We start from the raw sequence: 12,270 nt of genomic DNA, 5'->3' as shown, positions 1-12,270 counted from the left end.
TAATGCTGCCGCCCTCATAGGGTATAACGCTGCCCCCCTCATAGGGTATAATGCTGCCCCCCTCATAGGGTATAATGCTGCCCCCCTCATAGGGTATAATGTTCCCCCCTCATAGGGTATAATGCTATATAGATAGATAGAGATAGATATGGGATAAATAGATAGATAGCTATAGATAGATAGATGATGGATAGATATAGATAATAGAGATATAGACAGATATATATATATATATATATATATAGACAGACAGATATAGATAGATAAATGATAGATAGATATAGAGATAGATAGACAGACAGACAGAGATAGAGAGATATAGATATAGATAGATTCTCTTTATATATATATATATATATATATATATATATATATATATATATGCACACACATACAGACAGATATAGATAGATAAATGATAGATAGACAGACAGACAGATAGATATAGATAATAGATAGATATAGATAATAGATAGAGATATAGATAGATATAGATAGATAAATGATAGATATAGAGATAGACAGATAGATAGATAAATATTGAGTTAGATAAAGATATTAAAAAAAAAAAAAACACAATACTCACCTCTCCTCTCCAACGCCCATGTGGACATGGGAAGCAGTGAATATTCATTTCTCTTTAGCAGCGGGGACAGAGGCTCCTGCCTCCTGTCACCCGCTGCTGCTCCGCTGGCAGGGGCCCCCATAGCAGCGGCGTGGTGTGCCGCTATTAGCGACACATCATGGCCCTAGGCTACTGCTGGCCCTGTATGCCAGCAGGTGCCAGGGCCCACCAGAGAATCCTCCGGTTCTCCGGTGGGCCAGTCCAATGCTGCCTCCATGCACTACTAATTTACTTTACTGGAAACATTAGATTAGTTGGGGCACATCTAGATTTGTTCTTTGGGGGTCTACTATCCAATATGAGGTCACATGTGTTTTCTTTTTTTTACTGTTTAGGTACATCAGGGGCTCTGCAAACGGAACATGATGCCCACAGACCATTCCATCAAAGTCTGCATTCCAAAACGTCACTACTTCTCTTTCAGGCCCCGACTTGTGTCCAAACACTAGTTTTCTCCCACATATGGGGTGTCAGCATACTCAGGACAAATTGGACAACAACTTTTGGGGTCCAATTTCTCCTGTTACCCTTGGGAAAATAAAAAATTGGGGATTTTCCTTCTACGTTGCTTCTGTGAAGCACCTGAAGGGTTAATAATCTTCTTGAATGTAGTTTTGAGTAGCTTGTGGGGTGCAGTTTTTAGAATGGTGTCACTTTTGGGTATTTTCTGCCATATAGACCCCTCAAAGTGACTTCAAATGTGAGGTGGTCCCTAAAAAAAAAATGGTTTTGTAAATTTTTAAATTTTGTTGTAAACATGAGAAATCGCTGGACAACTTTTAACCCTTATAACTTCCTAACAAAAAAATTTTGTTTCCAAAATTGTGCTGATGTAAAGTAGACATGTGGGAAATGTTATTTAGTAAGTATTTTGTGTGACATATTTCTCTGTTTTAAGGGAAAAAAAAATTCTAAGTTTGAAAATGGCAACATTTCCAGAATTTTCGCCATATTTCCATTTTTTTCATAAATAAACGCAAGTTATATCAAAGAAATTTTACTATTAAAGTGAAGTACAATATGTCACGAGAAAACAACCTCAGAATCACCGGGATCCATGGAAGCGTTCCAGAGTTATTACCTCATAAAGGGACAGTGGTCAGAATTGTAAAAATTTGCCCGGTCATGAACGTGCAAACCACCCTTGGGGGTAAAGGGGTTAAAGGGATTCTGTCATCAATTTTTTTGCCTATCATCTGCGGCCACCGCCATCAGGGGCTTATCTACAGCATTTTGCCGGAAGAGGTCCTGCGCCTGTGCACTGCAGGACTCTGCTTCGCCCTCGTCAGGGCAGAGCAATACGCCTGTGCGGGAGCCGCGACGGCCAGGAATGAAGAGGACATCATCGCTGCAAGATGGGAGGCGCCGGACCGCGACTCCCTCCGGACCTGAACCGGACCTGGAACGCCCCTGGGTGAGTATAGTCTAATTCTTTTTTCTTATCTTTCAGGTAACATCGGGGGCTTATCTACAGCATTACAGAATGTTTATAGCCTGGAAAGGGGGTAATACCCATGTAGCTTCCCAGGCTATTAACCCCTTAACCCCTGGAAAGTTTTCATTTTTCGCTCCTCTCCTTCCCAGAGCCATAACTTTTTTATTTTTCCATCAATATGGCCATGTGAGGGCTTATTTTTTGTGGGACGAGTTGTACTTTTGAACGATACCATTGGATTTATCATGTTGTGTACTTGAAAACAGGAAAATATTTCCAAGTGCGGTGAAATTGCAAAAAAAAGTGCAATCCCACACTTGTTTTTCGTTTGGCTTCTTTACCATGTTCACTAAATGCTAAAACTGCCCTGCCATTATGAATCTCCAGGTCATTACAAGTTCATAGACACCAAACATGTCTAGGTTCTTTTTTATCTAAGTGGTGAAATTTTTTTTCCAAACTTTGCTAAAAAAAAACACCCCAAAAAACGTCATTTTCCAATACCCGTCACGTCTCCATTTTTCGTGATCAGGGGTCGGGTGAGGGCTTATTTTTTGAGTGCAGGGCTGTAATTTATACCATTTTGGTGCAGATACGTTATTTTGATCGCCCGTTATTGCATTTTAATGCAATGTCACGGCGACCAAAAAAAAACATAATTCTGGCGTTTTGACTTTTTCTCACTACGCCGTGTAGCGATCGGGCTAATCTTTTTTTTTTTTATTGATAGATCGGGCGATTCTGAACGCGGCCATACCAGATATGGGTATGTGTGATTTTATTTTTATTGTTTTATTTTGAATGGGGCGAAAGGGGTGGTGATTTGAACGTTTATATTTTTTTATTTTTTAAATATTTTTAAAAATATTTTCTTTTTTTTTTTTACTTTTGGCATGCTTCAATAGTCTCCATGGGAGGCTAGAAGCTGCCACAAAGCGATCAGCTCTGCTACATACAGGAGATCATTAGATCGCCTCTAAACAGCAGATTTACACACTTGCTATCAGCGCCGACCACTGGGTGGCGCTCACAGCAAGCCAGCACTGACAACCATAGAGGTCTCTAGGAGTCCTCCAGTTGTCATGCCAACCCACCAATGACCCGCGATCACGTGATGCTGGAAGCACTTGTTACATTCCGCTGTCAGTGTTTGACAGCGGTATTTAACGGGTTAATAGCCACGGGTGGATCGCGATTCCACCCGCGGCTATTGCGGGCACATGTCAGCTGTTCAAAACAGCTGATAAGTCCCGGGAAAGATGTGGGCTCCACGCCGGAGCCTACATCAAAGGGAGGGAGTCCGGCAACGGCACAAATGTAGGTCCGATGTTGGAAAGGGGTTAATATCAGCTCATAGCTGTATACTTGGCCTTTACTAGTTATTAACATGGGGACCCCCAAAAAAAATAATGTAAAAGGCTGTACAGTTGCAACATGCAACAATGCAGCCTGCCATCTAGATGTAGCAGAGCAAGACGCATTGCGGAACAATTGTATTATTATATTCTAGGTGGACAGGTGAGGTATATGGTTGTTTATTATTTTAATTCTTTTACAGGAGACATTGGCTTCTGTGCACTCGGTGATTCGTTGAGTATAGCTGGTTAAATTTTAGATTCATTAAAAGGAGTTTGTGTCATTTGTTTAAATAAAGGACGTTATTCTGGGTGTGTGTGTTTTTATACAATATCACTATGGGGTTAGTAATGGGGGTGTCTTATAGAAGTCTCTCAATTACTGACCTCTGGGCTTGATGTCATCTGACAATACAAAGGTGACATCAACTGCACTACTTATCACCCAACTTGCCACGGCACCATATCGAGTGGGAAGAGCTAGGCTAAGTGCCAGAATCTTATGGATACGTCATTTCTGTAGCGGCTGAAAGCTGATGGTTTTAGTCTGGGAGAGGGCCAATATCCATGGCCCCTTCCCAGGCTCTTAATATCAGCCCGCAGCTGTCTGCTTAGCCTTTGCTGGTTAATTATAAGGGGACCCTTCGTCACTTTTTTGGGGGGTCCCCATTTTAGTAACCAGTAAAGGCTAAGTACTGTATACAGCTGTGAGCTAATATTAATAGCCTGGGAAGCTCAATGGGTATTATCACCTTCCCAGGCTATAAACATCAGCCCCCAGCTGTCCCCTTTCCCTCTGCTGGTTAATAAAGTGTTGGAGGATCCCACACCATTTTTTTCAGATATTTATTAATTAAATACATGTACAGTAAGCTACACAAGCACTGTACTAATTATATATGTCACTGACATCTTTATATCTATCCTATGTGTCTATATCTATTCTATCATATTTTGTCGGGTCACGCTGTGATATTACTGTACGTGGCAGATGAAATGTCGAGTTTTCAAGAACATGGGTGTGTAAAAATCGGACGGCACTCGCATGGTCCAAGTGCAGGGCGATTATTTTCTCGCACCCATTGACTTGCATTGGCGAGTCTCACCTGAGACACGAGGACACTCGCAGCATGCTGCAATTTTTTTCTCAGTCCGATTACAGCTGAGAAAAAAAAATTGCAGATGAGCTGTGACTCATGGGTTAACATCGGTCAGAGTGCAATACGATTTTTTATCAGATTGTACTCATCCATTTAATTCACAGATGAGTATGAGCCCTTACCCACACTGCCGGGAGACGTCAGTGTAGTCTTATGGGAAGGAAAAGTTGCAAGTGACAATGTAAAAATCTAAAAAAAAATTCCACATGATGGGATCTTGTAAAGGATTCAAGCGATTTTTTTTTTTTTCCACAAACAGAATTATTTTAATTGCCCGTCAATCGTGGTGGAGGGTTCAGTGGGCACTGCGCTAATACTCCATTTTGCTCTGGGGTCTTATAATGTATCCGACTTGTAACCCTGGAGATCATGGTGGTGGGATCTCTGCTTGGAAAAACAGGGGAAGAGCTCCTGGTGCACCGAGATATCCACCACGTAATACCACATGTCCCCTATAGTGGGTGCTGTAGGGGTATGTGTACCCCCTGGTACCTGCACCCAGCGATCACTTGGACTTTGTCTGGAAACAAACTCTATAAATAAATGGGCTCAGAGAACACAAAGCAGAGAGAGGTCACCGGCAATAAGGGACCAGACACAGAGTTACCAGCTGCCCCTGCAATTGTATCAAAGCCCAAAGATTGTAGCAAGACGCTGCGCTCTAAGGCTGTGAGCACGCTAGAAGCCCCCTATCCTATATAGAGAGGTGTGTGCCCCCCCGTATGAGGATGTAGAGAGAGGTGTGTGCCCCCCCGTATAGAGAGGTGTGTGCCCCCCCGTATAGAGAGGTGTGGGGGCACACACCTCTCCATACAGGGTGGGGGGGCACACACCTCTCCATACATCCTCATACGGGGGGGGGGCACACACCTCTCCATACAGGGTGGGGGGGCACACACCTCTCTATACATCCTCATACGGGGGGGGCACACACCTCTCCATACAGGGGGGGGGGGACACACACCTCTCCATACAAGGTGGGGGGGCACACACCTCTCCATACATCCTCATACGGGGGGGGGGCACACACCTCTCCATACAGGGTGGGGGGGCACACACCTCTCCATACAGGGTGGGGGGGCACACACCTCTCCATACATCCTCATACGGGGGGGGCACACACCTCTCCATACAGGGGGGGGGGGACACTCCTCTCTATACAGGGTGGGGGGCACACACCTCTCTATACAGGGTGGGGGGCACACACCTCTCCATACAGGGTGGGGGGGCACACACCTCTCCATACAGGGTGGGGGGGCACACACCTCTCCATACAGGGTGGGGGGGCACACACCTCTCTATACATCCTCATACGGGGGGGGCACACACCTCTCTATACAGGGTGGGGGGCACACACCTCTCTATACAGGGTGGGGGGCACACACCTCTCTATACAGGGTGGGGGGCACACACCTCTCTATACAGGGTGGGGGGCACACACCTCTCTATACATCCTCATACGGGGGGGGCACACACCTCTCCATACAGGGGGGGGGGGACACACCTCTCTATACAGGGTGGGGGGCACACACCTCTCTATACAGGGTGGGGGGCACACACCTCTCCATACAGGGTGGGGGGGCACACACCTCTCCATACAGGGTGGGGGGGCACACACCTCTCCATACAGGGTGGGGGGGCACACACCTCTCTATACATCCTCATACGGGGGGGGCACACACCTCTCCATACAGGGTGGGGGGGCACACACCTCTCCATACAGGGTGGGGGGGCACACACCTCTCTATACATCCTCATACGGGGGGGGCACACACCTCTCTATACAGGGTGGGGGGCACACACCTCTCTATACAGGGTGGGGGGCACACACCTCTCTATACAGGGTGGGGGGCACACACCTCTCTATACAGGGTGGGGGGGCACACACCTCTCTATACATCCTCATACGGGGGGGGCACACACCTCTCCATACAGGGGGGGGACACACCTCTCTATACAGGGTGGGGGGCACACACCTCTCTATACAGGGTGGGGGGCACACACCTCTCCATACAGGGTGGGGGGGCACACACCTCTCCATACAGGGTGGGGGGGCACACACCTCTCTATACATCCTCATACGGGGGGGCACACACCTCTCTATACAGGGTGGGGGGCACACACCTCTCTATACAGGGTGGGGGGCACACACCTCTCTATACAGGGTGGGGGGCACACACCTCTCTATACAGGGTGGGGGGCACACACCTCTCTATACAGGGTGGGGGGCACACACCTCTCTATACAGGGTGGGGGGCACACACCTCTCCATACAGGGTGGGGGGCACACACCTCTCCATACAGGGTGGGGGGCACACACCTCTCCATACGAGGGGGGGCGCACACCTCTCCATACGGGGGGGCGCACACCTCTCCATACGGGGGGGGCGCACACCTCTCTATACAGGGGGGGACACACCTCTCTATACAGGGTGGGGGGCACACACCTCTCTATACAGGGTGGGGGGCACACACCTCTCTATACGGGGTGGGGGGCACACACCTCTCCATACGGGGGGGGGCACACACCTCTCTATACATCCTCATACGGGGGGGCACACACCTCTCTATACAGGGGGGGGGCCACACACCTCTCTATACAGGGTGGGGGGCACACACCTCTCTATACAGGGTGGGGGGCACACACCTCTCTATACAGGGTGGGGGGCACACACCTCTCTATACAGGGTGGGGGGCACACACCTCTCTATACAGGGTGGGGGGCACACACCTCTCTATACAGGGTGGGGGGCACACACCTCTCCATACAGGGTGGGGGGGCACACACCTCTCTATACATCCTCATACGGGGGGGGCACACACCTCTCCATACAGGGGGGGGGGACACACACCTCTCTATACAGGGTGGGGGGCACACACCTCTCTATACAGGGTGGGGGGCACACACCTCTCTATACAGGGGGGGGCACACCTCTCCATACAGGGTGGGGGGCACGCACCTCTCCATACAGGGTGGGGGGCACGCACCTCTCCATACAGGGTGGGGGGCACGCACCTCTCTATACAGGGTGGGGGGCGCACACCTCTCTATACAGGGTGGGGGGCGCACACCTCTCTATACAGGGTGGGGGGCGCACACCTCTCTATACAGGGTGGGGGGCACACACCTCTCTATACAGGGTGGGGGGCACACACCTCTCCATACAGGGGGGGGGCACACACCTCTCCATACAGGGTGGGGGGCACACACCTCTCTATACAGGGTGGGGGGCGCGCACCTCTCTATACAGGGTGGGGGGCACGCACCTCTCTATACAGGGTGGGGGGCACACACCTCTCTATACAGGGTGGGGGGCACACACCTCTCCATACAGGGTGGGGGGCACACACCTCTCTATACAGGGTGGGGGGCCGCACCTCTCTATACAGGGTGGGGGGCACGCACCTCTCTATACAGGGTGGGGGGCACGCACCTCTCTATACAGGGTGGGGGGCACGCACCTCTCTATACAGGGTGGGGGGCACGCACCTCTCTATACAGGGTGGGGGGCACGCACCTCTCTATACAGGGTGGGGGGCACGCACCTCTCTATACAGGGTGGGGGGCACGCACCTCTCTATACAGGGTGGGGGGCACGCACCTCTCCATACAGGGTGGGGGGCACGCACCTCTCTATACAGGGTGGGGGGCACGCACCTCTCCATACAGGGTGGGGGGCACACACCTCTCTATACAGGGTGGGGGGCACGCACCTCTCCATACAGGGTGGGGGGCACACACCTCTCTATACAGGGTGGGGGGCACACACCTCTCTATACAGGGTGGGGGGCACACACCTGTCCATCCTATAGACCCCACACTGTGTCCTCTCAGATGCCTTTCTGTCAGGACCACAGTTCTCGGTGGGAGGACTACAACTCCCAGCAGGACACAAGTCGCAGTGTTGCTGATTGGGCGGGAAATATAAGAAGCAGTGAGGGGAGAGCTGTGTAATAACCGGGGCTCGGTATAACGCCCAGTGCTGGGGGGCACCGCGTTATATCAGGGCTGCTCCTCACATTCCGCCGTGTCTGCACTGCGCCCACCACTCACCCCCGCGGCTCCTCACACAGATAATTATCGGCCGATGTGCTCTGCGGTCGGTGCCACCGTCTGGCGCCCCCTGCTGGCGGCTCTGTGGCGCTTACTGCAGGGCACTGACTGTATGGACCGGGGGACCAGAAAAGAGGCACAAATCCCCGCTGCACAATGTCCCCTATCAGCCCCGGAGTGCGGAGACAGTCCCTGCAGGCTGCGGGGAGAGCTGGGGCTTCTTGTAGGAAAGTAATTCTGTGAGCTTTAATGGCCGATTGTTACTCGCCTCATTGCACCAAAACCGCGGCCGGCCACGCCCGCAGTGTGAACACGGCGTTACTCCGCTCACCGCCCCACTCAGGGGAGCGGCTCCGTTTTTTGAGGCGCTTTCTTTTCCTGAAGTATTTTGGAGCGGACGCCATCGAGGACGGAGTTTTCTGAAGAGTTTGTTTTTCGAGAAGTTTTTGGCGCAGAAACTCTCAGAATCCCCCGGAAAACCCGGAACGCCTCAAGAAACTGGAAGTTCTGCTCCAAAATCCTCCTAAAACAACAGTCCAGAAACGCGGCATTATTTCTGTGCTTTTCTGAGGCGCTCGTTAGTTTTTGGAGCGGTAATGGCTTTCGGAACCCTCCTGTTCCGGGCGTCTCTTCTCCGGACTCGGTTTAGGCCGCGCTCACACGCTCCGGATTTCACCTCAGTATTTCTAGGCAGAAAAGCAACAAAATGTCACTCCCAACAATAATAACAGAAAATCTGGAGCTCAGAAAACACCCAAAAACAGCGGAGGCAAGTCCGCCCACCTGAGAGAGACCCAGTGTGCACAGACTCTCTGGACGATTTTCTCTCAAGTCTCCAAGAGGTTTTTTTCTAACAATTTTTTTTTACCGCGCGAGAATGCCGGCGTCTAAAATACACCGTGTGCACGTGCCCTTATTACATTTACACAAACCTGCAATATCTTCTGCCTTTTGATTTTTTTGGCCCCCCCCCCTACACGACAGATCACAGTCCCCCTCTTTGCACCTGATTTTAGCACCGCGCTTCTTGCGCCCTCTGCTGGCTCGCCTTCGGTACTGCATTGTGGTGTTTTCGGCTTGCCCACATTGCATCAGTTCGACAGCGGCATCTCGTGGCGATTCTTGATACTGCAACTGTGCCAAAAGGGTCGTCCTCTCCCCACTTGGCGCATCTTTTTCACTTGAACAAAGGGGATCTGACTCAAAATAAGGAGGCAGAAGGACTTCTTTCAGCAAGGAAAAATCCGGATAAACGCCATCAACAAACATCAGTCCCTCCATGGCTCTGGATCATCAGCTTGGGATTCTTCCATAGGTGATTGGGAAAGAAAAATTCCAGATTCTCCTCTGCTAATTTGATCGTTTGTGAGATTTTGTTAAAAAAACAAAATATATCCCTTTCCTCCCAGCGATCCCTTGTGTAAAAGGGGGATTTGGAGGTGATGGGGCCCATATTAAAATGCTGCTCTGTGCTTTCAGACAGTTATTAACCCCTCAGTGGATCTACTGGGAGGGCTGGGCAGCTGCAGTATTAGAATCATTTCCATTCTGTTCAGCAATTCGAGGGTTAAAGGTCCGAGGTGGCAACCAGTGATCTGCAGAGTGGAATCACCTGTGGCCCCCTGTGAGCCTCCCCTGTGGGGGTGAGTTATTAAAAGGCGGACAGCAGGTGGCGCTGTTTCTCTGTAGGATCAGGGTGTCCAGCAGGTGCAGTGGTTATGGGGTGGGGAGCTCTGTGTATTCCTGGGCACCTAAAATACCCACAGGGGGGGTTCATCACCTAAAGGAAGAGCTGGCTTTTTTTGTGCATGGTGGCAAATCTGCAAAATAGGTGTCCCTGACTCTTGTCCCACCTGGTAAGGAGGCTGGCTGCAAGGGAGGGGGTGTGCTGTGACTCTCTCCATACACTTCTATGAGTCAGCTGGATGGTGGAGCTATAGGGGATGTGGAGGTTGCACCTGGGTAAAATGCACCCCCCCCCTCCACCTAAGACCCCATTATTACAGATGGCATATGACGGAGAGGGTCCCTGTTACAGATCCCTACATGAGGGAAGCAATGTGAGAACTGTCTGGTCCATGTGACCTTTTGGGGCAATCTTGGTTTATAAACTTACTAGTCGGTGAGTAGAACCTGAAGCTGTGCCCAGATGGCCATTTGTGCTGCAGCTTTTCAAAATTTTAGGGGAAAAAAAGCCTAGGGATAAAGAGAATAATCTAAAGCCCCAGAAGGAAAAACAAAAACCAGTAAACAGCGCTGTAATCAAAGGGGCTGAAAATGCAATACCAGACATAGCCACAGGGCAGCAGTGGAGCTGTTTGCTGAGAAATACAATAAAAGCCGAGTGCTCTTCCGTCGTGTTGTCGGAGGTCATTATTCCGCCACAGGAGGGCGACGTCACGCGGTAACGAATGGAAGAAAAATCTTGAATTTTGTTTTAAGTAGAATCTCCAAAAACGAACATGTCCCCGGTGAAAGAAACCAGAAGTGTGTACACTGGTTGTATGTGTCTGAAAAATAAAAAAATTTCAGGCTGTGAGAATGTAATATTTTTTTGGTGACATTTTTCCATAAACGCGGTAAAAATCATTATTTTGTTAAACTGATTAAGGCACGGTGATAATGCGGCCAAAGAACCTGGAGCTTCTACTTGTGGGTTTTGGCGCAGAATCTACTCTAAAATCTATAAAAATGAAATTGCTGGTGCCCCCATTCTTCCTGAGTTGTTTCCTGGGGTCTCTTCTAGGAGGTACAGCAGCAGGTAACACACATTGAGGGCAGGCACTATCGCATATCTTCCCCAAGTGTTCTCAGAAAATGGTCCGCTGCAAACTTCTGGACTAAAAACCCCATCCACAATGATGGAACATGAAAACAACATGGAAGATAGACTCTAACCCCGTAATCACTGGAGCGGTTTTGCGTTTTTGTTTTTCACTCCCCTTCTTCCCAGAGCCATAACTTTTTTTTTTTCTGTCCCTATGGCCGTGTGAGGGTTTGTTTTTTGCGGGACGAGTTGTACTTTTTGAACGACACCATTGGTTGTAACATATCGTGAAAACAGGAATAAAATTCCAAGTGCGGTGAAATTGCAAAAAAAACTGCAATTCCTCATTTGTGTTTTTTTTTTTTCTTTACCATGTTCACTAAGGCTATGTGCACATGCTGCGGATTCACCAGGTAAAATGACCTGTGGTTTATCTGCGGATTGGCCTGCGGGTTTCCCCTGCGGTTTGACACCTGGACAATGGAATAGATGGCAAACCGTAGCGGAATCCGCAGAAAGAATTGACCTGTCAAATCTTTCTGCGGATTTAAAACCGCAGCTTTTCCGCAGTGAAAAAACTGCAGCATGTGCACAGCGGATTGTAAATCAGATAGACTTACATGGTACTGTACGCTGTCTGCGGTACTGCTGCGGATCCGCAGAGGTCAAATCCACAGCAGAATCCGCAGCGTGTGCACATAGCCTTAGGGTGTGTGCACACGTTGCAGATTCTGCTGTGGAATTTTCCACGCAGATTTTGCTAAATACGCAGGTAAAATGACCTGCGTGTTACCTGCAGATTTAGGCTCTGTGCACACGGTGCGGATCCGCAGCAGAACTGCAGGTGATGTACAGTACCATTATTGGCTATGTA

General features: G+C 49.4%; 1 protein-coding gene across 2 annotated transcripts in view; it reads right to left on the bottom strand.

The window, feature by feature from the left end:
* Positions 1–10,212, bottom strand: part of ZGLP1 (zinc finger GATA like protein 1) — a 41,327-nt gene extending 31,115 nt beyond the window's left edge. The window contains exon 1 of one of the 2 annotated variants that reach the window (XM_073590613.1): positions 9,636–10,212. In XM_073590613.1, the coding sequence (XP_073446714.1) occupies positions 9,636–9,910 (275 nt within the window). In that variant the 5' untranslated portion in view covers positions 9,911–10,212. Of the gene's footprint in view, positions 1–8,373; positions 8,399–9,635 lie in introns of those variants that run through there. The other variant, XM_073590614.1, reaches the window with a different exon arrangement.
* Positions 10,213–12,270: the final 2,058 nt, after the last annotated feature.

This window comes from Dendrobates tinctorius, unplaced genomic scaffold (assembly GCF_039654945.1).
Source record: "Dendrobates tinctorius isolate UK_male_01 unplaced genomic scaffold, ASM3965494v1 ptg000118l, whole genome shotgun sequence".
Lineage (NCBI taxonomy): Eukaryota > Metazoa > Chordata > Amphibia > Anura > Dendrobatidae > Dendrobates > Dendrobates tinctorius.
The sequence above is the reverse complement of the archived record's forward strand: the minus strand, read 5'-3'. Positions and strand labels throughout refer to the sequence as shown.